At 42.4% G+C, this 27475-nt stretch overlaps 1 protein-coding gene across 5 annotated transcripts in view; it reads left to right on the forward strand.

Moving 5' to 3' along the window:
• The window catches only part of peak1 (pseudopodium-enriched atypical kinase 1), a 247577-nt gene extending 224895 nt beyond the window's left edge, over positions 1-22682 (forward strand). For all 5 annotated transcript variants that reach the window (XM_024379109.2, XM_024379110.2, XM_024379111.2 and 2 more), the window contains 2 exons: positions 1430-2181; positions 16590-22682. In XM_024379109.2, the coding sequence (XP_024234877.1) occupies positions 1430-2181; positions 16590-17921 (2084 nt within the window). In that variant the 3' untranslated portion in view covers positions 17922-22682. The remainder of the gene's footprint in view (positions 1-1429; positions 2182-16589) is intronic.
• Positions 22683-27475: the final 4793 nt, after the last annotated feature.

Here is a 27475-nt window from a genome sequence, read left to right on the forward strand (position 1 = left end):
CTCTCCTGAGTTGGTGACGTAGACTCTCCAAGAAGCAGAATCCTCATGTCACCGTGCAGCTGGAGAGCCCAGTGTTATAGGACTAAATCTAGAATTGGGTCACTTAAAGCCATTTTCACTTTTGGCCTAGTACAGTGTCAATTGCACATATTTGTTGTCAGGCCAGCACACCTGATTCAACTGATCAAATGCTCAGTGTTTAACTTAGTTGAATCACATGGGTTAGTGCTGGGCTAAAACAAAACTATACTGCCCCTGGGAGAACAGGAACAGATTGAAACACTGCTTCTGTACATTGATCTGAAAATCATTGGTGTGTGTGTGTACACGTTTCAGGAGGATTTTCCAAGTGAAAGTAGTAGCAAGAGCATTAGTGGCAGGGTCATTCATACATTTGGATTAGGCTAAAGATGGTTGTCTTTAGCGGGATTACAATGGATTTGCAAGGGAAAATGTTAAATACTGTTGTTTTCCTTTAAAAACAAATTTTGCCTGTTATTTCTATCTGATTCTCAGTGCTCATTACTCCATATCTTGGTTCTTAGACAAGATGATGGATAGAGGCCTCCCAGTCTTGGACAGAATCTGACACGAGTGATAGAAGGCTTGCTTGATTCCCTTCAGGCAATATTCAGATCTTTGGTAGCCTATTTAGCACCTAAATGATAAGGCAGCCAAGAGTATTTTGGATTGCTGTGGACTAACAGATGTTTTCATTTTTAACATCTTGAAATCTCATTCAGTGTTTAATGACATTCCAGGCCTAACCAAAATGTCCAAGGAAGATGAGAAGGGATTCAGAACAAGGACAAGTCTACAACTTTTAATGTCTTACAATAATCGTTTTGGTTTTTTTCAGTTCCCTGAAGTGTATGCATCAAAGTCTACAATACGCTTTCTCTGAGGAGTGACACAATGGCTATTCTTAATGCTTTTTAATTCCCGTCACTGTGTGAGTTTTCTGTGGTCCTTTTCACCCTGACTGGGAACCCCCACCGAACCATCACTCTGGAGAAAAGCTTGAGGGATCTAGGGATTTCTGCCATGGTGGACAAAATTAGGGCACTGTTAACTAAAGCCCGCTGACAAAATCACTTTCCAAGTGCCTCCTTAAGCCTCTCTGAAAACCACTTGAGGAGAGATTTACTTTCGAACCACATGGTGGCTAGTTGGACAGACTTACTACCAGCTGTTCTGTTCTGGTTGGTGTCCTGAATTCGCCCCAGGACCTATCGCAGAGAGGAACTAGGCAGCATATGTAGCTACTGTACATGAGAACTAAAGTATGAGAATACTGTCAGAGGAATAGGGTTGTCGGATGTGTTAGGTTCTCTATACAGGCAAATCGTTTGACTCAATAACTTGGTGATGATGAACTGTTGATGTTTGAAACGTGCGTTGTTGTTGTAATCTCTCTTTCCTTTCGCAGGTCAATCCAGAGCCAACATGATCCCGCTGAAGCACCCACGGAACATCAAGGCTTCGGATGACACCCTGGCCGACTTGGACGAGGAGGCCTCCAAAGCCACTCCACCCCCACTGCCCAAGAAGTCGGTAGCCCGCCCCAGTACAGAGACCTCCAGCCTGGGAAAGGAGCTCCCTCTGAGGCCCAAGCGTGAGGCGAAACCCGGGGGTACCAACCTGAGCGTAGCCAACCCCCTGTACGACCTGGACTCCACCTGGGAGACGGGCAGCCACAGCTCCTCGCTCAGCTCCGAGGCCCGCGCTCATGACCAGGAGAGTGGGGACTCCCTGGAGAGACCTGTGGTGGCCGTCAACAAGGGCCGAGGGGCCAACAGCCTGTCGTGCCTGGCCTCGGCCCCCAGCGCCACCACGGGGAGGGAGCGGCGGGGCTGCCACAGTGCAGAGTCCGTGGCGGGTAAGGCCCGGACCACGGCCAGGGTGGGCAGCAAACCCCAGAGGCAGGCCCTCTACAATGGCATGGACAGCTGGGAGGAGGTGGTGGGTCGCATCCGGGGGCTGCACACGGACACGTTGAGGAAGCTGGCGGGGAAGTGCGAGGACCGCTTTATGGCCGGGCAGAAGGACCACCTGCGCTTTGGCACGGACAGCTGGTCGCACTTCAGGTTGACCACAGGGAAGCCCTGCTGCGAAGCCGGAGACTCTGTTTACTACACTGCCTCCTATGCCAAGGATCCGTTGGTCAACTACGCCATCAAGGTATGACCAAAAGGTTTCAAAAGGGAGGCCTTTGCACTCTAAGTAGTAGTAATAAAATAATTTAATATTCCTGAGTGATTTATTTTGAGATCAAAATAAATATTGTGAGATCTCTTTGAGCTTCAAGAGAGCAGCTTTATTTAAGTTAAATTGTTTTTAATAAATAAATATATATATATTTAATCTTCACTTATTCATGAAAACTCTTCTAAATAATCTAGTTTAAGCCTGTTGGGCACTGAGTCCCGCATGTCTCTGTTTGCCATGGCTTGGAAGTCACCAGCTCTTGTCCTCTCTCAACTACCTTCCCACTGAAGTGAATTTCTTAGCTTTGAAAATAAAATATTACCAAGGGAATAATTTTATTATAGTAACTATCACATAGCACTCAGTGAAAGACATGCTCTGGAACTTTGACAGGTAGAGAAATTAACATTCAATTCTATGGCAACAACTCAGGTGGACATTCCTACAGTCTGCATGCCAATTGCATGCTCCCTCAAAATTTGAGACATCTGTGGCATTGTGTTGTGTGACAAAACTTCACATTTTAAAGTGACCTTTTGTTGTCCCCAGCAAAAAAAGTTGAAATGTCTTTGTTATGGCAAGCCTAAATAAGTTCAGGAATAAACATTTGCTTAACAAGTCACATAATACGTTGCGTGGACTCTGTGTGCAATAACAGTGTTTAACATGATGTTTTAATGACCAACTCATCTCTGTACCCCATACAATTATCAAACACAGATACAACCACAAAGACCAGGGATGTTTTCCAATCCCTCGCAAAGGACACCTATTGATATATTTGTAATAAATAAATACATTTTTTTTTTAAATAATAAAAATAAGCAAATATTGACCATGGTGAAGTTAGTAATAACAGTTTGGATGGTGTATCAATACAACCAGTCACTACAAAGATACAGGCGTCCTTCCTAACTCAGTTGCCGGAGAGGAAGGAAACCGCTCAGGGATGTCACCATTGAGGCCAATGGTGACTTTAAAACACTTACAGAGTTTAATGGCTGTGATTGGAGAACACGGAGGATGGATCAACAAACAGCATTGTAGTTACTCCACAATTACTGGCCTGAAATGACAGAGTGAAAAGAAGGAAGTCTGCACAGGATAAAAATATGACAAAACGTGCATGATGTTTACGATAAGGCACCACAGTAATACTGCCAGTATGAGAATACTTTCTGAAGGCTCGTAGCGGCTGCATTATTTACGTGGCAGAAAAACACTCAGCGCTCCACAAAGCACTTCAAAGCCTTCTCTCCACGTTAAGGGCCAGGCTCAAGAGAAGGAGTGGTTTTCCCGGGCGATTTTCCCGAGAAATAAGACAAACAAGAGCATCCACATGCAGTCATAATAGCCTAGCGACCCAATTAAAAAAGTTTCCACCCTCCATAATATCAATGTGCCCCAGTTGTGTGCAGGAAGATAGCGCTCTCTGCTCCCTCAACACATCAACAAAATAGATCTGTTTATGCATTTGAGTCATGACTATTTAACAGTGTGTTTATTATTCGCAGTCAGTCAGCTTTTCACAGATTTGCAGGAGCGCGTCATATCTCCGAGGGTTTTGGAAAGCAATTTCCATTTCAAGGTTAGGCTTCTGATAGCTCTATACTTGATACCAATTCAATGCATTTCAATTCAACTTCCTTTGGGAAAAATCACTCAGTTCCATTCAAGTCCATTTTTTGAATTAATTCAACTAGGCAAATCAAATTCAAATTGAATGTCAATGCAGTATGCATTTATGATAATACATTGATACCAAACCCTGGTTTGTTATTTAGCCTTATTCTCGCAGAGAAGTGTACCACGGACAGTGTGACTATTTCTAGCATTGAATCACTTCACAGTTCAAACAACCCTGTGGGTGCAAAGAAACTGTCACACTGACTCTCATCAACTCATAAGAAAAGTGATGAGGAAAGTAAGGAAATAAAGGAAATAAAGCTCTAGGCTATATAGAACTGTCAGGGTCACTCATACCTATTATTTTCAGTTCAAAGGAAGGACAACGAATGCCTATTACCATTTAGATGAAGTTGTTGTATGTCCATTCTGTTTTAGTTTAGTCATCAGTGTGCACTTCTAGATTTGTTGTCCTGTTTCCCAAGTAGGCAAACTTTCAGGCAAACTTTGATTTGCCCAAAATAGCCACAACATGAATTTGTTATTGTAATAACCATCCAGTAACAGCTCACCAATATGAAATACAACTATTGTACAACTATAGTACAACTGAAAGCCCAAGGGTTATGCTGTCCTATATTTCTCCCTGTTTAGACCATTGCATGGCAAATGGTCCAGAAACAAAGGACAATGCTCAAGGACTAGTTAGGCCTTCCCCCTCCGAGCAGCCAAAATGTATCTCTGTTACAGTATCGAGAGGACTGACTGATACATACCAACCAAGGATACTATATAATTATCCTTTCTAATACTTGTTCACTGAGAATAACTCTGATGCTGTCTATATGGATGTATGATCTCTGTGGTAACTGTTCTCTGAGGATAACTGATGCTGTCTATATGGATGTATGATCTCTGTGGTAACTGTTCTCTGAGGATAACTGATGCTGTCTATATGGACGTATGATCTCTGTGGTAACTGTTCTCTGAGGATAACTGATGCTGTCTATATGGATGTATGATCTCTGTGGTAACTGTTCTCTGAGGATAACTGATGCTGTCTATATGGACGTATGATCTCTGTGGTAACTGTTCACTAGGGATAACTCTGATGCTGTCTATATGGATGTATGATCTCTGTGGTAACTGTTCTCTGATGGTAACTTATGCTGTCTATATGGATGGATGATCTCTGTGGTAACTGTTATCTGAGGATAACTCTGATGCTGTCTATATGGATGGATGATCTCTGTGGTAACTGTTATCTGAGGATAACTGATGCTGTCTATATGGATATGTATGATCTCTGTGGTAACTGTTCACTAGGGATAACTCTGATGCTGTCTATATGGATGTATGATCTCTGTGGTAACTGTTCACTAGGTATAACTCTGATGCTGTCTATATGGATGTATGATCTCTGTGGTAACTGTTCTCTGAGGATAACTGATGCTGTCTATATGGACGTATGATCTCTGTGGTAACTGTTCACTAGGGATAACTCTGATGCTGTCTATATGGATGTATGATCTCTGTGGTAACTGTTCTCTGATGGTAACTTATGCTGTCTATATGGATGGATGATCTCTGTGGTAACTGTTATCTGAGGATAACTCTGATGCTGTCTATATGGATGTATGATCTCTGTGGTAACTGTTCACTAGGTATAACTCTGATGCTGTCTATATGGACGTATGATCTCTGTGGTAACTGTTCACTAGGGATAACTCTGATGCTGTCTATATGGATGTATGATCTCTGTGGTAACTGTTCTCTGATGGTAACTTATGCTGTCTATATGGATGGATGATCTCTGTGGTAACTGTTATCTGAGGATAACTCTGATGCTGTCTATATGGATGGATGATCTCTGTGGTAACTGTTATCTGAGGATAACTCTGATGCTGTCTATATGGATGGATGATCTCTGTGGTAACTGTTCACTAGGGATAACTCTGATGCTGTCTATATGGATGGATGATCTCTGTGGTAACTATTCACTGATGATAATTCTGATGATATCTATATGGATGTATGATCTCTGTGGTAACTGTTCACTAGGGATAACTCTGATGATATCTATATGGATGTATGATCTCTGTGGTAACTGTTCACTAGGGATAACTCTGATGATATCTATATGGATGTATGATCTCTGTGGTAACTGTTCACTAGGTATAACTCTGATGATATCTATATGGATGTATGATCTCTGTGGTAACTGTTCTCTGAGGATAACTCTGATGCTGTCTATATGGATGGATGATCTCTGTGGTAACTGTTCACTAGGGATAACTCTGATGCTGTCTATATGGATGGATGATCTCTGTGGTAACTATTCACTGATGATAATTCTGATGATATCTATATGGATGTATGATCTCTGTGGTAACTGTTCTCTGAGGATAACTCTGATGCTGTCTATATGGATGTATGATCTCTGTGGTAACTGTTCACTAGGTATAACTCTGATGCTGTCTATATGGATGTATGATCTCTGTGGTGACTGTTCACTAGGGATAACTCTGATGCTGTCTATATGGATGTATGATCTCTGTGGTAACTGTTCACTAGGTATAACTCTGATGATATCTATATGGATGTATGATCTCTGTGGTAACTGTTCTCTGAGGATAACTGATGCTGTCTATATGGATGTATGATCTCTGTGGTAACTGTTCACTAGGGATAACTCTGATGCTGTCTATATGGATGTATGATCTCTGTGGTAACTGTTCTCTGAGGATAACTCTGATGCTGTCTATATGGATGTATGATCTCTGTGGTAACTGTTCTCTGAGGATAACTCTGGTGCTGTCTATATGGATGTATGATCTCTGTGGTAGCTGTTCTCTGAGGATAACTGATGCTGTCTATATGGATGTATGATCTCTGTGGTAACTGTTCACTAGGGATAACTCTGATGCTGTCTATATGGATGTATGATCTCTGTGGTAACTGTTCACTAGGGATAACTCTGATGCTGTCTATATGGATGTATGATCTCTGTGGTAACTGTTCTCTGAGGATAACTGATGCTGTCTATATGGATGTATGATCTCTGTGGTAACTGTTCTCTGAGGATAACTCTGGTGCTGTCTATATGGATGTATGATCTCTGTGGTAGCTGTTCTCTGAGGATAACTGATGCTGTCTATATGGATGTATGATCTCTGTGGTAACTGTTCACTAGGGATAATTCTGATGCTGTCTATATGGATGTATGATCTCTGTGGTAACTGTTCTCTGAGGATAACTGATGCTGTCTATATGGATGTATGATCTCTGTGGTAACTGTTCTCTGAGGATAACTGATGCTGTCTATATGGATGTATGATCTCTGTGGTAACTGTTCTCTGAGGATAACTGATGCTGTCTATATGGATGTATGATCTCTGTGGTAACTGTTCACTAGGGATAACTCTGATGCTGTCTATATGGATGGATGATCTCTGTGGTAACTGTTCACTAGGGATAACTCTGATGCTGTCTATATGGATGTATGATCTCTGTGGTGACTGTTCACTAGGGATAACTCTGATGCTGTCTATATGGATGTATGATCTCTGTGGTAACTGTTCTCTGAGGATAACTGATGCTGTCTATATGGATGTATGATCTCTGTGGTAACTGTTATCTGAGGATAACTCTGATGCTGTCTATATGGATGGATGATCTCTGTGGTAACTTGAATCTGGACAGGGTGAACTCTAAATTTCTCTGAGGTTTTATTGTCCTCAGGATTTCTGTTTTATTTACATTGGTCTAATCCCACACACAAGCTCTTAAATGATGTGGCCCTCTGTTGAGATAGGGCCTGGGAGTGTTTAGGTTACTGTAAACGTGGCATCGTTTGATTGGTGAATGGTGGTTGGTTTTGGGTTGAGAGGTTACAGTTTCAGATGTTATAATTGGGATGAAATGCCTTTTTCTCTCTATTATTCTGTGTCCAGTTAATGGAGGAAGGTTGTATGATCAATTCTCATTTCCTAGGCCTCTGGCCTAGTAGGGATCTCTTTGTCCATGCTTTGACTTCCAAGTTAACCTTACGATCAATATGCCTAGAATTATGCTTTGTTTATGTCAGTATTGCCTTGTTTAAGAGTATTCCTTTTATATGAATCCAAAGTAATTAAATACACTTGTATGTAGAATTCCATTCTCAGACGTTGCCTATTACTGTAACTCAGCTGTAGTGATCTTGCATATTACTAAATCCTCTTTCTGGAGTCAGATAAACCTTTTAATAGGCTAATTGCTTCGTCTTATTACTAGCCGCATGTGAGGCATTTATAATACCATATATACATGTCAAATGAATGATTGTCTCAGTCAGAGAATGTGGCCTGTTGGAGATTGGCTGCTCCCTGTGTTCTGTGTGCTTTGATCAAAGTGGGGAGAATGAGAGCGACAGTGAGCTGCACATGGTGTCACTGGGGGTTATGAGAAGAGAAGCGCTCCCACCAATGCCTGTGACAGCGGGTACTCTCCTCTCCCAGCTTTGCACAAGATGATGACATGAACAATGATGCACATCTGAAGAAAGGGATGAGACATAGATAATCTCTCTCTCTCTAGCTTGCTCTCTCTTTCTCTGGACCTTCCCTGTGGATTTAGAGAGAGAGCAAAACATTTTTTGACTGAAGTTACAGAAATCTGTTTTTCACAATCTGACAGTGCTCTATCAGGGCTTCTTCAAAGAAACAATCATATGTTGATCGTGGACCCTTAGAGGAAATTCTATTTCTTGCAAAGTTTTGTAAAGCTCTGGTTTTGGATTTGGTTCATGCATATTGTATGAGGTGTGTGACGCCTCTGTACTTTAGTCTAGTACATTCACAAAAGTCCTAAGCCATTGCAGCATCTATAGCATAAAAATGCAAAAACCCTGAAGCTCAAGGCAAAACAAGAAAAAGTAATCTAGAGGTCGAAAGAAATGCACATCTGTTTAGGTGAGGTGCTGGCTAGCGGAGTAGAACACTGACAAAGAAAAGGAGAGTCTCACACTCTAGAAGCTCAGATGCAACAATGTTATAACCTAATATCCAATGTTTCAACAGACAAGCTGTCTTCATCAGGGTATATTGACAAACACTGCAGTTCACTAGTTTATATAGTGTCAATGGACACACACACAGGTGTCTGTAATCATGGCTGGCTGTGGCCTGATATCATTGGTTAATTCTCAGATATAAAAATAACGTACCAAAAACATGGATGGGATAGCATACGATTTATAGATACAATTTAGCAACATAAGCCTACAAACATTTACAATAGCAAAATCACAATCGCAAGAATGGCTTCAGATCAAAGTCTACGTTGAGAGTGGGAAAAGCAAGGGTCTTTAAATTAAAGGTCCAGGCAGCCTCTCGTTTTAACAATAAATTGTCGAGGTCACCCCCTCTCCTGGGGAGGGGGACATGTTCGATGCCGATATAACGTAGGGACGAAATCGAGTGGTTTACTTCCAAGAAGTGTGCCGCAACTGGATAAGTCGAGTTTTTGCACCAAATGGTGCTACGATGCTCCTAGACTCGTACTTTTATTTCGCACTTTGTTATTTTTATTTTTTTTGCGAAGAATCAACAACAAGTGGGACACAATCATGAAGTGGAACGACATTTATTGGATATTTCAAACTTTTTTAACCAATCAAAAACTGAAAAATTGGGCGTGCAAAATTATTCAGCCCCTTTAAGTTAATACTTTGTAGCGCCACCTTTTGCTGCGATTACAGCTGTAAGTCGCTTGGGGTATGTCTCTATCAGTTTTGCACATCGAGAGAGAAATTTTTTCCCATTCCTCCTCATTCTTTCCTTTACACGGATCAGTCGTCCTGGTCCCTTTGCAGAAAAACAGCCCCAAAGTATGATATTTCCACCCCCATGCTTCACAGTAGGTATGGTGTTCTTTGGATGCGACTCAGCATTCTTTGTCCTCCAAACACGATGAGTTGAGTTTTTACCAAAAAGTTATATTTTGCTTTCATCTGACCATATGACATTCTCCCAATGTTCTTCTGGATCATCCAAATGCTCTAGCAAACTTCAGACGGGCCTGGACATGTACTGGCTTAAGCAGGGGGACACGTCTGGCACTGCGGGATTTGAGTCCCTGGCGGCGTAGTGTGTTACTGATGGTAGTCTTTGTTACTTTGGTCCCAGCACTCTGCAGGTCATTCACTAGGTCCCCCTGTGTGGTTCTGGGATTTTTGCTCACCGTTCTTGTGATCATTTTGACCCCACGGGGTGAAATCTTGCGTGGAGCCCCAGATCGAGGAAGATTATCAGTGGTCTTATATGTCTTCCATTTCCTAATAATTGCTCCCTCAGTTGATTTCTTCAAACCAAGCTGCTTACCTATTGCAGATTCAGTCTTCCCAGCCTGGTGCAGGTCTACAATTTTGTTTCTGGTGTCCTTTGACAGCTCTTTGGTCTTGGCCATAGTGGAGTGTGACTGTTTGAGGTTGTGGACAGGTGTCTTTTATACTGATAACAAGCTCAAAAAGGTGCCATTAATACGGTCTGGAGGACAGAGGAGCCTCTTAAAGAAGAAGTTACAGGTCTGTGAGAGACAGAAATCTTGCTTGTTTGTAGGTGACCAAATACTTATTTTCCACCATAATTTGCAAATAAATTCATTAAAAATCCTACAATGTGATTTTCTGTCATTTATTTTCTCATTTTGTATGTCATAGTTGAAGTGTAAAATTACAGGCCTCTCTCATCCTTTTAAGTGGGAGAACTTGCACAATTGGTGGCTGACTAAATAATTTTTTGCCCCACTGTAGTACATATGTCAAACGGCCCTTTAGTTATGGCCTAGTTATCTACAACGTTGTGGTCTGAAATTCCTGGCTCATGGGCCACATCAGACTTGCAAATCATAATATGCTGGTTTGTGAAGGGATTAGTAATACCTATAGGAATCCAGCTAGAGGGAAGATATCCAAAAATTTGAATATTTTATCACCTGCAACCTGCACTCAAAATGACTGCTATGGTGAAGGCCTCAAAATTCAATACTACCTAAACCATCTAAACTGGAACAACCATCTCATTAATGGATGAAACCCCTCAAATTGGATTAGTTTAGAAAAGTTGTGGTTATTTATCTTTTGTATATTATAAGATCAGTTAATCAGTCAATGTGCGTGGAAACATAGATATTAAAACTATTCTAAAAATCTACTTGCAAAAAAGCATGATGGGAAATATGTGAATGAGGCCCCTCCCACGTCTTTTTCACTCAGAGTTAACGGAAATTAATTCAACACAGCCGAGTAACAATACTACGCGATTTGAAAATATTTATTGAATCAAATATTCATTTGATAAGGCAAAGCTAAAAATATTGATTTTAATGCATCTTCGAAGGAGCACTTGAGAGAGAGAACCATGCATAATGGATGGATTTGGCGGACGGATTGCTAAATAAATCCTTGCATTGCAGAGATCAACTTGCTGTGGCAGTTTTGTAGCCTCTTGCTGTAGCAGTACTAATAATAAACGATTACTACCTTGCTATTCTGTGCAGACTGACACAAACTGATTTAGGCCATTTCGAACACTTCAAGCTACCATGAGTCAAAAGCCACCAACTGGGCAAAAAAATGTCAGAGGTGTGCACAGATTATTTTGACAGTAATATTGTGTAGAGTTGATTTTATTAGCAGGAAGAAGTTTAACTAACGTCTAAATGTGGGGTCTTTGGTAAACAAAAGTGCTTTCAGAAAGTATTCACACCCCATTACTTTTTCCACATTTTGTTGTGTTACAGTCTAAATTTAAAATGGATTAAATTGAGATTTTTTTTCACTGGCCTACACACAATACCACATAATGTCAAAGTGGAATTATGTTTTTAAAAATATGCATAAGTTAACCATTTTTATAAGCTGAAATGTCTTTAGTACATATTCAACCCCTTTTTATGGCAAGCCTAAATACCTCATCTCTGTACCCCACACATACAATTATCTGTAAGGTCCCTCAGTCGAGCAGTGAATTTCAAACACAGATTCAACCATAAAGACCAGGAAGATTTTCCAATGCCTCGCAAAAAAGGGCACCTATTGGTAAATGGGTAAATAATTAAAAAAATTAAAAAAGCAGACATCAAACATCCCTTTGAGCATGGTGAAGTTATTAATTACACTTTGGATGGTGTATCAATACAACCAGTCACTACAACAATACAGGCGTCCTTCCTAACTCAGTTGCTGGAGAGGAAGGAAACCGCTCAGGAGTTTCACCATGAGGCCAATGGTGACTTTAAAACAGAGAGTTTAATGGCTGTGATAGGAGAAAACTGAGGACGGATCAACATTGTAGTTAATCCACAATACTAACAGAATACAAATATTCTAAAACAAGGCATTACTGCAAAAAAATGTGGCAAAGCAATTAACCTTTTGTCCTGAATACAAAGTTTTATGTTTTGGAAATAAACCAAAATATGTACCACTCTCCATATTTGTATGCATAGTGGTGGCTGCATCATGTTATGGGTATGCTTGTAATTGTTCAGGACTGGGGAGTTTTTCAAGATAAAAAAGAAATGCTATGGAGCAATGCAAAGGCAAAATCCTAGAGGAAAACCTGGTTCAGTCTGCTTTCCACCAGACACTGGGAGAGTTTAAGCAGGAGCATAACCTAAAATACAAGGCCAAATCTACACTAGAGTTGCTTACCAAGAAGACAGTGAATGTTCCTGAGTGGCCGCGTTAGATTTTCAAGCAGATTTAAATCAAAACTCTATGGCAAGACCTGAAAATAGTTGTGTAGCAATGATCAATAACCAATTTGTCAGAGCTTGACGAATTAAAAAAACTATAATGGGCAAATGTTGCACAATCCAGGTGTGGAAAGCTCTTAGAGGCTTACCCAAAGAGACTCTGAGCTGTTATTGCTGATAAAGGTGATTCTAACATGTATTGACTCAGGGTGTTGAATACTTATCTAATCAAGATATATTAGTGTTTTATTCATATTTTGTTTTACAAATGTTACCATTTCTCTTCCACTTTTACATTAGAGAATTTTGTGTAGATCGTTGACCAAAAACTAAACAAAAGTGGAAAAAGTCAAAGGGTTTCAACACTTTCTGGGCATATTTACCAATCAGGGCATATGAAGCCGTTCAGAAATCTTAATGCCTTCTGCTAAACCTGGTCTGATATTACAATTCGCAAAATAATATTTGTCCCTTAGGGGTTTTAGATAATTAAACCGTGTTTTAGGGACTGCAGATTACTGCCGTGGAGCTGTTTTTATGCACCAATAATCTGACAGGCTGAATTAAAAGAATAGTGATAAAGGAAATAAAAAATGCTAGGCAGAGCATGCCCAGAGCGGAGAGAGGCACTGCATGTCAGTGCTAGAGGCGTCACTACAGACACGCTGGTTCGAATCCAGGCTGTATCACAACCGGCTGTGATTGGGAGTCCCATAGCGCGGCACACAATTGGCCCAGCATCGTCCGGGTTTGGCAGGTGTTAGGCCATCATTGTCAATAAGAATTTGTTCTTAACTGACTTCCCTAGTTAAATAACGGTTAAATACATTTTTAAAATGCTCTGCTCCACACTCGCCTACTCAAAAGCAGCCCTGCTTTAGGCTATCTAAAAACTGGGCTTCCGTATTAATATCTTTGTGTATCATGACTGAAATACTGTGCCAGTCTACACACCAGAATGGCTTGCCAAGATGTGTTGAGTGTTCCTGAATGGTCCAGTCTCCATCCTGACTTGTATCTGCTTTAAAAAAAATCAGAGATAAGGCTTGAATATCGCTGTCCATCAATGAATCCTAACCAAATTTACTGAGCTTGAGCAATTTTGACAAAACAATGGATATACAGTGCATTCTGAAAGTATTCAGATCCCTTCACCTTCTCCACATTTTGTTACGTTACAGCCTTATTCTAAAATGTAATAAATCGTTTTTTTCCCTCAACAAGCTACACACACAATACCCCATAATGACAAATCAAAAATATGTTTTTGAAGTATTTGCAAATGTATTAAAAATAAAAACCGAAATCACATTTACATAAGTTATTCAGACCCTTTGAAGCACCTTTGGCAACGATTTCAAGTCTTGGTTATGACGCTACAAGTTTGGCACACCTGTATTTGGGGAGTTTCTCCCATTCTTCTCTGTAGATCCTCTCAAGATCTGTCAGGCTGGATGGGGAGCCATTGCTGCACAGCTATTTTCAGGTCTCTCCAGAGATCTTCGATTGGGTTCAAGTCTGTGCTCTGGCTGGGCAACTCAAGGACATTCAGACACTTTTCCCGAAGCCACTCCTGCGTTGTCTTGGCTGTGTGCTTAGGGTCGTTGTTCTGTTGGAAGGTGAACCTTCGCCCCAGTCTGACGTTCTGAACACTCTGGAGCAGGTTTTCATCAAAGATATCTCTGTACTTTGTGTCATTCATCTTTCCCTTTGGACCTCCAGAGTGGCGCAGCGCATACGGCTTCACTACAGATCCGGGTTCGATCCCGGGCTGTGTCGCAACCGGCCGTGACCAGGAGACCCATGAGACGGCGCACAATTGGCCCAGCGTCGTCCGGGTTAGGGGAGGGTTTGGCTGGCCGGGATGTCCATGTCCATTCGCGTTGTAGCAACTCCTGTGGCGGGTCGGGCACATACACACTGACATGGTCATCAGTTGTACGTAGTTTCCTCCGACACATTGGTGCGGCTGTCTTCTGGGTTAAGCGAGCAGTGTGTCAAGAAGCAGTGCGGCTTGGCAAGGTTGTGTTTTGGAGGACACATGCCTCTCGACCTTCGCCTCTCCCGAATCCGTACGGGAGTTGCAGCAACTGTAACCACCAATTTGGATATCATGAAATTGGGGAGAAAAAGGGGTAAAAGTTACAAAAAAATTTCTTTCCCTCGATCCTGACTAATCTCCCAGTCCCTGCGACTGAAAAATATCCCCACAGCATGATGCTGCCACCACCAAGCTTCACCATAGGGTGGTACCCCAGACGTGACGCTTGGCATTTGGCATTCAGTCCAAAGAGTTCAATCTTTGTTTCATCAGACCAGAGAATCTTGTTTCTCATGGTCTGAGAGTCTTTAAGTGCCTTTTGGCAAACTCCAAGTTGCCTGTCGTGCCTTTTACTGAGGAGTGGCTTCCGTCTGGCCACTCTACCATAAAGGCCTGATTGGTGGAGTGCTGCAGAGATTATTGTCCTTCTTGAAGGTTCTCCCATCTCCACAGAGGAACTCTGTCAGAATGACCATTGGGTTCTTGGTCACCTCCCTGACTAAGGCCCTTCTCCCCCGATTGCTCAGTTTGGACGGGTGGCCATCTCTAGGATGAGTCTGTGTGGTTTTAAACTTGTTCCATTTAAAGAATGATGGAGGCCACTGTGTTCTTGGGGACCTTCAATGCTGCAGAAATGTTTTGGTACCCTTCCCAGTTCTATGCCTCGACACAATCCTGTCTCGGAGCTCTACAGACAATTCCTCCGACCTCGTGGCTTGGTTTTTACACTGTCAACTGAGGGACCTTATATGGACAGGAAAATGCCTTACCAAATCAATTGCATTTACCATAGGTGACTCCAATCAAGTTGTAGAAACACATCACGGATGATCAATGGAAACAGAATGCACCTAAGCTCAATTTCGAGTCTGAATACTTATGTAAATAAAGTAGTTATGTTTTTTATTTTTAATGCATTTGCAAAAATGTCTAAAACCTGTTTGTCATTTTGGTGTATTGTGTGTAGGTTGATTAGGGGGAAAAATATTTAATCAATTTTAGAATAAGGCTGTAACGTAGCAAAATGTGGAGAAAGGGAAGGGTCTGAATACTTTCTGAATGCACTGTATGTTGCACTAAGAGTTGTGCAAAGTTGGTACAATCTTAATAAAGATTATTCACAGCTGTAATGGCTGCCAAAGGTGCAGGACGGTTGAGCTAATGTAGGCTAATGTGATTAGCATGAGGTTGTAAGTAACAAGAACATTTCCCAGGACATAGACATATCTGATATTGGCAGAAAGCTTAAATTCTTGTTAAGCTAACAGCACTGTCCAATTTACAGTAGATATTACAGTGAAATAATACCATGCTATTGTTTGAGGAGAGTGCACAGTTATGAACTTGAAAATGTATTAATAAACCAATTGGGCACATTTGGGCAGTCTTGTTTCAATATTTTGAACAGATAAGCAATGGTTCATTGGATCAGTCTAAATACACTCTTCCCATCTAGTGGCCAAAATCTGAATTGCGCCTAGGCTAGAATAATACATTATGGCCTTTCTCTTGCATTTCAAAAATGATGGTATATTATCTTTTACCATATCTAATGTGTTATATTCTCCTACATTAATTTAACATTTCCACAAACTTCAGTGTTTCCTTTCAAATGGTATCGAGAATATGCATATCCTTGCTTCAGGTCCTGAGCTACAGGCAGTTTGATTTGGGTATGTCATTTTAGGTTAAACATTTTTTAAAGGGGCGTATCCTTAAGAGTGTCAGGGGTGTGAAGACATACGCAATTTATATGATTTTTCTTTCATTTTGAAAATGCGGAGTAGGTTGTGTAGATCGATGGGGGGTGGGGGGATTGAATATATAATCCCCTTTTAGATTAAATTAAAAGGCAGAAAATGTGAAGACTGTGCAAGGGGTGTGTAAACTTTCTCTAGCGACTGTACATATCTTAGTAGTGGAAATGTTTGTAGATGTTGACTGTCTTTTTCTCTCTCCCTCTCCCTTTCTCCAGATCTGTCGGTGTAATGTGAAGGAGAACCAGCAGCAGTTTTTCCACAGCCTGGCGGTGAGACAGAGCCTTGCACTCCACTTCAACATCCAGCAGGACTGTGGCCACTTCCTGGCCGACGTCCCCCCCCGCCTGCTGCCCTGGGAGGAGGAGGAGGAGGAAGAGGAAGACAATGAGGAAGGGCAGAAAGAGACAAAGGATAAGGAGACAAGGAGGAAGAAGGAGACTGTTGAAACAGCGAATGCCATGCAGAACAGGCATGCCGAGGATGCCCAGATCCCAGGCCACCACATGGGCACCACCGGCCGCCTGCGCAGCCGAGTGGTGGTGATCACCCGTGAGGTGCCCTTCCAGACCGTTGCTGACTTTGTCAGGGAGGGCGCAGTCCGGCACGCCCGCAACCCAGACCTGTACGAACGTCAGGTGTGCCTGCTGCTTTTACAGCTGTGCTCGGGCCTGGAGCACATGAAGCCCTACCACGTGACCCACTGTGATCTGCGTCTGGAAAACCTGCTGCTGGTGCACTGCCACCCGGGAAACCCCTGGAACTTGGACCTGCTCGAGCCCAACAATAACAGCAGCAACAGTGCCACCTCCGGGGCAGGTGCTGCCAACACGGCCACCAACGCCACCTGCCCTGCCCGCCTCATCATAAGCAACTTCTCCCAGGCCAAGCAGAAGAGCCCCCTGGTGGTGGACCCCAGCGCGCTGTGCAACCAGTCGCGACTGGCGCCCGAGATCGTCACAGCGACGCAATATCGCAAGTGCGACGAGTTCCAGACAGGCATCCTCATCTACGAGATGCTGCACCGGCCCAACCCCTTCGAGGAGACACCCGAGCTGAAGGAGAGGGAGTACACCTGGGCTGACCTGCCGCCACTCCCGGCCCGCTCCCTCTACTCCCAGGGCCTGCAGCAGTTGGCCAGCCTCCTGCTCACCGTCAACCCCTCGGAAAGGATCCAGATGGCCGAGGCCAGGGCCTGCCTGCAGTGTCTGCTCTGGGGGCCCCGTGAGGACCTCTTCCAGGCTCTCAGCTACACCAGTGGCCAGACATCAGGCACCAACTCCAGCCAGCAGGAGACCACCCTCCAGAACTGGCTGGACCTGAAGAGGACGCTGATGATGATCAAGTTCGCAGAGCGCTCGCTGGACACGGGCTGTGGCGTGAGCCTGGAGGATTGGCTGTGCTGCAAGTACTTGGCCTTCGCGACCACAGACACGCTCAGCCGAGTGGTGCGCATCCTCCAGCAGCAACACTCACAGTCCCAGCATCTGACCCAGTCTCAGCAGCACCTAACCCAATCCCAACACCTGACCCACTCCCAACCGCTCTGAGCTCCATTACTCACTAGCTTCTCACCGCTCATCCAATTCTCTCTGGACTCGTGTCGTAATGCTAACAGATCTCACCCTCTCATCTCTGTCCCTTCAACAACGCAACCAAACCATGAGCGGAAAATCTATGGTAAAAAACTGTAATAAATCATTAGCCTTATTGTGGACTATGACATTGTATGCAGTGCTCAGATGTTTCACCAGTGTATCTTTTGGTGGGAAAAAGTGTAGGGAGTGGGTGTTATCAAATTAAACCTGCTTCAATGTACGATGAAGTACTCGGATGAGACAAAAAGTGCTTTGATACTACAAACTGGCAAATAGTCCTCGCTTGGTAAAATCTCAATGAGCTTCAATGAACAAGTAGGAAAAAAAACATAAACCGTCAAAAAGGATGCTCGAATCGCTCTCAGCTGGAGTTGCCACAGCAACAGGTTATCTCCACATTCAATTCAATGGGCCCCAATCTGAAAATCCAATCTCCTCAGACTTGAGTCTTCTTTCACATTATTAGCCAATTATTGCACAGGTCCTCTTTGCCATGGTTTGTTTTTTGAGTTCACAGTATGTGACAATAATACGGCAGCACTGAGACTGGACATAAGCCTAGTGATAGTGACCACATAGCCCAGCCAATCTCTGCTGGCTCCAGTTGCTCTGACATCCCCTTGTTGTCTGTGTGTTTGTGTAGCCACCTCTCAAAACTGTCTCAAAGACATGAGTCCTATAGGGAATTCCGAGGGATTTAGCCTTCAGATCAGAGCTATCCTAACTAGAGCTGACTGTCACCTTGAACTAAGACGTTTGAATAATGCAGTTGAGTTTAGCTTTGAATGGCTTTCAAGATAGAATGTCAGCGTGCATAGTGTAGGGGTCATGCTTGCCCCAATGCTTCAGGTCAGTCCTAGTCTAAACATCTCCAATAATCTTCTCAGCACTCGCCCACTCCCTTTCACTGTCAACCATTACTGAGGGGGGAGGAAGGGAGGGTTGAGGCTCCAAGGACGATTGATTAAGAATGAAGAATACAGGCTCCTCAGTTCCCCAAGGAGGACAGACACCCAGCCCAAATTTAGCATTACATCTTCTCCTCTACCATAAACTAAACCACCCAATAAGGAGGAAAAACCTCCTTATTCTTAGGTACATCGTTGGAATTATTTTTCAACCACCAAGTGTGTTATGCAAACCGAGAATCGCCAAAGTTCTGCCCCGCAGTCTCCATTTTGACAATTGTGAGAAATACATTGAGGCGACAAGATTTTAGATGTTTATATAAGAGGCATCTGTTTCAGTTCATCAAGGTGAATGCATTGTAACACAGTCATTTGAAGTGCCCTTACCACTGCTTAAATACAGTACATGATTCTGCAATCAATCCAGGCTGCCATGTTGCTTCGTAGTATCATTGATGAGAAGTTAGACAATAGTCGGACATGAAAGCACTCCCAATGTAATTTGCTCGTTTTTAAGCAAAGCCAGAACTTCGAATACTAGGAAGTCTGTTTTAGTTGTGTGTTTCGTGGACAAACACTATTTTTCCTTTGGATATGTGCAATTCATGTCAAATGTTATTATGAACTATGAAAATGACTGTACTTAAACATGTACGTAGCCTACTTTTATCACTTTTCAGTTATTCTCGCTTCCATTATTATTTCTGGCACATAACTGGCAATGACGTTTAGCTGAAAAGGCAGGATTTAGTCTCAAACCCTGATGTGGAACTTGTTGTGGTGAGCTCAGACAACATTATTGCAGCGCGTAGAGGGACTTTGATGTTTCAGGGGCTGCTTGTTGGGTTTTCTTTTTTTGTATTTGTTTCTAGTCTTTAATTATACTTTTATTTGTTAATATAAGATGCTTGTGTGTTTGTAATTGACTGCGTCTGGCCTGGGTGATATGATCAATGTTTTGCACATTCAGTAGAACTCAAGCGTTCCTAAGCGCTGGAATGGAAATGTAGAAGCAAAATGGAGTGACAGGTCGTAATAAAAAGCAGTTCTAGCCTGGTAACACTGCTCAGCCTGGATTAACCAGGCTAGTTCCAGCCCTCGTGGAAAGAAACACACTGTGTTTTGCTCAGCAGCAGCACATGGAATGTAGGAGTCTCTCTGGACTGGAGTGAAGCTTCGGTTGGAACTGAAAGGATCCCATGAACCTGGACTTATTATTCCCAATAGACTGTGTTAGCCACTCAGCCTCCGCTTTGGGGCGTTTCACTAGTTAACCACTATACATGACAAACATTCCCGATCAATAGAGAATGGCCACTGCCTTAAACCCCTGCTTCCTGCACATCTAACCACACCACCCAACCACTGAGATTCATATGCCTATTGTCCCATCACTATATATCCGTTTTATGGGCTGCCATGGGAACTCACTACAACTGTTGCAGATACATATCCATCCCTCTGCCTCATCAGCATTGGTGATGCCACTGCACACAGTCAGCTTGAGCTTGTGGTCCATTATAGCCAAATGAATGAGCGTTTGGCTTTATGGCCTGTGTCTGTCTGCCTGGAATCAATGCAACTGAAATACATGGCTTACGTTGGCTTTGCTTCTATCAGTTAGGGGGCTTACTGAAGACAATAGAGACTGTTTGTGTGCTTTTGTGGTTGAACAATGTGAGCGATTTCGGCAGATCCCACATACTTTGGACTCACAGGTTGACGTCTCTAGCAGTGCTAGTTCGACACAGCAGATCCCTATAATAAAGGATTGTAATAATGTCAAATTATAGTTGATAGCTTGACACAAATACCCAGCAGAGTACCCTGATATTTTTTATTCTGTAACTCTCTAGATTTATATATCCACAATAGGAGTGTGCAATGGCCTCCGGCATAACAGATCTAATGGGGTTTACTACACACATTGCACAACAGATTTCCAAACATAACAGGTGTATGACTCTGAAAACACATATTTGGGATTCCTCTTGTAATGTTTCGTCATCCTGTGCGTGTCCATGCAGGTTTGGTTTCTTTACTAAGTATGGAATTGTTTTACTTATTCACACGTCTAACAGCATCCTGTGAGAAGAGGGCCAAACTCTGCCATGGTTCCCCTTCTATATCCAAATGAATAACATGGCATAGCAGCCAGACACTCACTACCTTGGGTCAGTGGAGGAGAACTACTGGGAACTACTGTGAGGAAGGGATCCTGTGTATTTAGATGTAGGGTCAGATGTGATGTCAAGGACATGGAATGGTGACTTCAGGTCAAAGAGTCCAGGCCGCTGAGGAATGCATGTGGACTGCACTGGTGGCTGTCCTTGTATCTAGAGAGTCAACATTTATATTATCTAATCTATAATCTACACTATTTACAGAATTTACAGTGCACCACTAACGGTCGGTCTGTCACGACAGACAAGATACCATCAGCTTGACTTTTTTGTCTCATCTGTTTTGGGAGAAAACTGGTGAATTGTTTTTTCTGTCCGGAAGAATGTTGTTATAAAACTATAGTGTTCTCACCTTTTGGAAAAAGAGTGTTTGCATACAGATTCATGTACAGTATTTTTCCCTCTTGTAAATGATCGAGTTAAACTACTTTAACAGCCAGTTGAGAGGAGGGTTTTTGAATGAATAACAAACACCATTAAAAACGCATTGTTCATGGATAGTGTTGCCAACAGTGAGTTCGCAGTTTTTTATCATTGCATTTTAATCGCCACTGAACATAAAAAGTAAACTCTCTTGGCTTTCTATATATGTGTATATCTCTTGGCCTATTGCCATTTTATTGTTGATCAAGTAACCGATAGTAACACAACAATAAATGTATGTTTTTATATACATTGTGTGTGAGACCCCATTATTGCCGATCTGTGTCAGCCGCTTGCATGTCCCTCTTGTGGTGATGAAGTGTAAACAACCGACTAATACAAGGGCTGCATCCCGATAGTCTAGTTGGCTTCCTTATGAGGTAGGATCCTCCCCTTGACTCCTTTCCACTTATTTGCGCTGCCGTAACAAAAGCAAGACTGGAGAAAGGTAATACCTTGTAGTTAACCACTATGTTGCTTTCACGTCATCTGTGCTTTCAGATTATCCAGGCAAATGAAGGAGGTGACACTGGGGAGAAGCCACTCTAGACTATTGAGCAACTGTGGTTTTATCTGTGTGAGTTGAACGCTTGTTCATTGTCAGTCTCATATAAGTGAAAGGTATGTACAGAGCTTAAAGACACTTGTGGCATCTAGATATGTTGGGCATCATGATGGAAACATCAGAAATGGGGAGAACCCAACAACAAATGGTGTGGGCGTATACCGGTCATTACAAATATTAATGTGAGTAGATCGCTGATTGGCCAGCTCAATCCTCCTCAGGAGGATGACATCATCCTTTATGAGGAAATAGCAAGATTTTGTGAAAACGTCGGTTTGAGATTAACGTTTGAGGTGGGGTTTTTTAAAGTGTTTTTTTCTCTCCAATTGATGCTTTGGCCAGAAATACCAATATATGAGTCGACAACATTATTTGGGTATGATTAAGAGAATAGGAACTTTTAAAAGTGCTTTTTCACTGGACAGTTTAATATTTTATTTTAAAGTACAACATACTGTACAGAACAGTACTAGATATCAATATTTACTCAGCATTGAGCACAAGGTGGAGACATTTGAAAACTTTCCTGAAATATGACAACGGAGCCTATGGGGCAACGGCATGTTCCTGTAGCCTCAAATCCACTGCCATTGTAAAAAAAAAAAAATGACTGTTGGAGATTGATGCGTTGTCAGTGCTGGTTGATGGACAAACATTATTATGATGCAACAGTCCATACAGTCTCGAACACACTGTCGTTTCATAACGCTTGTCTGTGGGCCTGCCTGTCTGTCTCTGTTTATCCGTCTGTTTATCTGTCAGTCTTTCTGCATCTTGACACAAGTCCCTCAGAAATTAAATGTATGATTATAAACTCTTGATCTGCTCGAGACAAAATCTAATGGAGGACAATGAAGTGTTGCATACACAGTGGGGCAAAAAAGTCCTGGAGTGGCCTAGCCAGTCTCCAGATCTCAATCCCATAGAAAATCTTTGGAGGGAGTTGAAAGTCTGTGTTGCCCAGCAACAGCCCCAAAACATCACTGCTCTAGAGGAGATCTAAATGGAGGAGTGGGCCGAATTACCAGCAACAGTGTGTGGAAACCTTGTGAAGACTTACAGAAAACTTTTGACCTCTGTCATTGCCAATAAAGGGTATATAACAAAGTATTTAGATAAACTTTTGTTATTGACCAATACTTATTTTCCACCATAATTTGCAAATAAATTCATTAAAAATCCTACAATGTGATTTTCTGGATTTGTTTTTCTCATTTTGTCTGTCATAGTTGAAGTGTACCTATGATGAAAATTACAGGCCTCTCTCATCTTTTTAAGTGGGAGAACTTGCACAATTGGTGGCTGACTAAATACTTTTTTGCCCCACTGTATAACCCAGTTACAATTGTGTGTGGTGACGGTTGTTTCATACCTGGGTTTCATAGTGCCAGCTCAGTGTTATGATGGAGGTTATTGCTCAGTTGCATAACCATCCGTTGCGTAATTGCAAGGCAGAGAATCAATAAAATATGAGAGGGAAGTGAACCGTGTGAGCTACACCTCTTCCCCGGAGTCTATCCTCCAGATAGAGGTTTGTAGGCTATCTACTGCTTGACCAGAAGTGACTAAGAACTATGAATTCACAAAAGCGGTGATATCATTTATTTGTAAAAAATAATAATTGGGAGGTGAATAAATTCCCAGCAGGGTTACATAGGAGTTGAAAGTGCAAAAAAAAATTGTTGAGCGACAAGTGAATTTGACCTGACTTCATGTTTTAGTTGTGGATAAGCTTTCCATTCATGATGATGTCGAAGCCCATTATTTCAATCTTCTCATGGCTTTTATTCGGAACACTTTGTTGTACAGTTCTGTTCAGACCTCAGGGGCCCTATCAAGTGTCTCAGAGTAGGAGTGCTGATCTAAAATCAGGTCCCACACTCTCCAAGAAATCTTATTTATTGTGATCTAAAAGGCTAAACTGTTCCGAAATCGGCACTCGTACTCAGACACACTTGATACAGCCCCTGACTGTTATTTTTTTATAAATGATTTAATACTGTAATAAGTAATAACAAGTAAGTCTGCTGTTTGCAGATGATTAGGCAGTAGTAACTGGAAAACCCTCTGAAACGGAGCCTTCAACATAAACCTCTGAGGAGCAAACCAAGCATACCATGGAACATAGGGCAAATCTTCGTATGGAGAAGGGGTGTTAAACTGTGTACATTATCTATATTCAGTCACCTTTACCATCAGCGGATAAAAGGAAGACTCGCTCACAGAATAAGAGCCCAAATTAAGTTACACCACACTAGTCTTGCACACAGTTGAGCTCTCGACCTGTCCCTGGGCAGCTTAAATACGCTACAGAAACGGGAGATAGGCTCCTGCCTTTATGGGCCATTCTGGCTCGGAAAAGGCTTACTTCTACAATGTAGGAAACAGTCCAAATAAAAATTTTAAAAAACCTTGAATGAGTAGTTCTCTCCAAACTTTTGACTTTACAGTACCAGTCAAAAGTTTGGACACACCTACTCATTCAAGGGTTTGTCTTTATTTTTTACTATTTTCTACATTGTAGAATAATAGTGAAAACATCAAAAGTATGAAATAACGCATATGGAATCATGTAGTAACCAAAAAAGTGTCAAATCAAAATATATGATATATTCTTTAAATTAGCCACCCTTTGCCTTTGACAACTTTGCACACTCTTGGCATTCTCTCAACCAGCTTTACCTGGAATGATTTTCCAACTTTCTTGAAGGAGTTTCCAGACATGCTGAGCACTTGTTGGCTGCTTTTCCTTCACTCTGCGGTCCAACTCATCCCAAACTATCTCAGTTGGGTTGAGGTCGGGTGATTGTGGAGGCCAGGTCATCTGATGCAGCTCTCCATCACTCTCCTTCTTGGTCAAATTGCCCTTGCACATCCTAGATCTGAATGAATGAAATATTCTTATTAAATACTTTTTTCTTTACATAGTTGAATGTGCTGACAACTAAATCACACAAAAATTATCAATGGAAATCAAATTTATCAACCCATGGAGGTCAGGATTTGGAGTCACACTCAAAATTAAAGTGGAAAACCACACTATAGGCTGATCCAACTTTGATGTAATGTCCTTAAAACAAGTCAAAATTAGGCTCAGTAGTGTGTGTGGCCTCCACGTGCCTGTATGACCTCCCTACAACACCTGGGCATGCTCCTGATGAGGTGGCGGATGGTCTCCAGAGGGATCTCCTCCCAGACCTGGAATAAAGCATCCGCCAACTGCTGGACAGTCTGTGGTGCAACGTGGCGTTTGTGGATGGAGTGAGACATGATGTCCCAGATGTGCTCAATTGGATTCAGGTCTGGGGAACGGGCGGGCCAGTCCATAGCATCAATGCCTTCCTCTTGCAGGAACTGCTGACACACTCCAGCCACATGAGGTCTAGCATTGTCTTGCATTAGGAGGAACCCAGGGCCAACCGCACCAGCATATGGTCTCACAAGGGGTCTGAGGATCTCATCTCGGTACCTAATGGCAGTCAGGCTACCTCTGGCGAGCACATGGAGGGCTGTGCAGCCTCCCAAAGAAATGCCACCCCACACCATCATGCTGGAGGATGTTGCAGGCAGCAGAACGTTCTCCACAACGTCTCCAGACTCTGTCACGTCTGTCACGTGCTCAGTGTGAACCTGCTTTCATCTGTGAAGAGCACAGGGCGCCAGTGGCGAATTTGCCAATCTTGGTGTTCTCTGGCAAATGCCAAATGTTCTGCACGGTGTTGGGCTGTAATCACAACCCCCACCTGTGGACGTCGGGCCCTCATACCACCCCCATGGAGTCTGTTTCTGACCATTTGAGCAGACACATGCACATTTGTGGCCTGCTGGAGGTCATTTTGCAGGGCTCTTGCAGTGCTCCTCCTTGCACAAAGGTGGAGGTAGCGGTCCTGCTGCTGGGTTGTTGCCCTCCTACGGCCTCCTCCACGTCTCCTGATGTACTGGCCTGTCTCCTGGTAGCGCATCCATGCTCTGGACACTACGCTGACAGACACAGCAAACCTTCTTGCCACAGCTCGCATTGATGTGCCATCCTGGATGAGCTGCACTACCTGAGCCACTTGTGTGGGTTGTAGACTCCGTCTCATGCTACCACTAGAGTGAAAGCACCGCCAGCATTCAAAAGTGACCAAAACATCAACCAGGAAGCATAGGAACTGAGAAGTGGTCTGTGGTCCACACCTGCAGAACCACTCCTTTATTGGGGGTGTCTTGCTAATTGCCTATAATTTCCACCTGTTGTCTATTCCATTTGCACAACAGCATGTGAAATTTATTGTCAATCAGTGTTGCTTCCTAAGTGGACAGTTTGATTTCACAGAAGTGTGATTGACTTGGAGTTACATTGTGTTGTTTAAGTGTTCCCTTTATTTTTTTGAGCAGTGTGTGTATATATATATATGTGTTTGTGTGTGTGTGTGTATATATATTTATATTTATGTATATATTTGTATATGTATGTGTATATATTATGTGTGTGTGTGTGTGTGTGTGTGTGTGTGTGTGTGTGTGTGTGTGTGTGTGTGTGTATGCACATATATGTGTGTGTGTGTTTTGAGACACGTATGTTAATGTTGTACCCTTTGACTCCTTTCCAGGTTCAGTCATGATCCAATTAATGTACCAGACAGTAGCATATTTCAAATCTGACCAGCCACAGACCAGATAAACAAGTAAAACAATCTCAATGGTTACAACAAATCCACTAACTTTTTTGCTATATCTGGTTTAATGCATCTTATTTTGGCCTCTGAAATACGTTTCAGTTGTTAACTGGTCCCTGGCATGTAAATTGTCTCAAATTGACAACTTGCTGAAAGGCACACTGGGTAATATGTTAATGAGACATGTATTTAAGCCTAGACAGTATTTCACATTGCGAATCTCAGCAAATCAAATTCTCTTTTGTGATGTACTCAGCTATTTGTGTTGCAAAGGCAAACTTCATTATTTAAGTTCACTCAACATTGTTTTTTCAAATTCAACTCACACCAAGCAAAAGTAATTGGGTTGGTGGAATATGCCATGTCATCTCAACAATTTTCCAATTTCAAGTCCAGCCAACTTGGATTTTGAACATGCTACATGGACTTTTTACAAGTTGCATGTTTTCTCACATACTAGATAAGATCATCTTACTGCTGTAGCCTTGAGTGGCAAATTCTAGTTTGCTTATCTAATAGCCTACAGGTATACTGTAGAATAACTAAACTGGACACCATTTGATGGTTGTTCGGGATATGAGTATAGGCTGCAATGGTCAATGTAGAGATCACAGGCTATACTTTATCTTCTTCATGATTGACAGGTGAAAGGTACTGTGCTACTGTGCAATCAATGTCATAATTTGAAGATTATGTGGGCATACTCGGCTGTGATTTTCAGCCCTTTGTGACACTTCCATCTCTCTTTCCTTATTCAATTAGTTTT

The sequence above is a fragment of the Oncorhynchus tshawytscha genome, linkage group LG19 (genome assembly GCF_018296145.1).
Source record: "Oncorhynchus tshawytscha isolate Ot180627B linkage group LG19, Otsh_v2.0, whole genome shotgun sequence".
In the NCBI taxonomy this organism is placed as follows: Eukaryota; Metazoa; Chordata; class Actinopteri; order Salmoniformes; family Salmonidae; genus Oncorhynchus; species Oncorhynchus tshawytscha.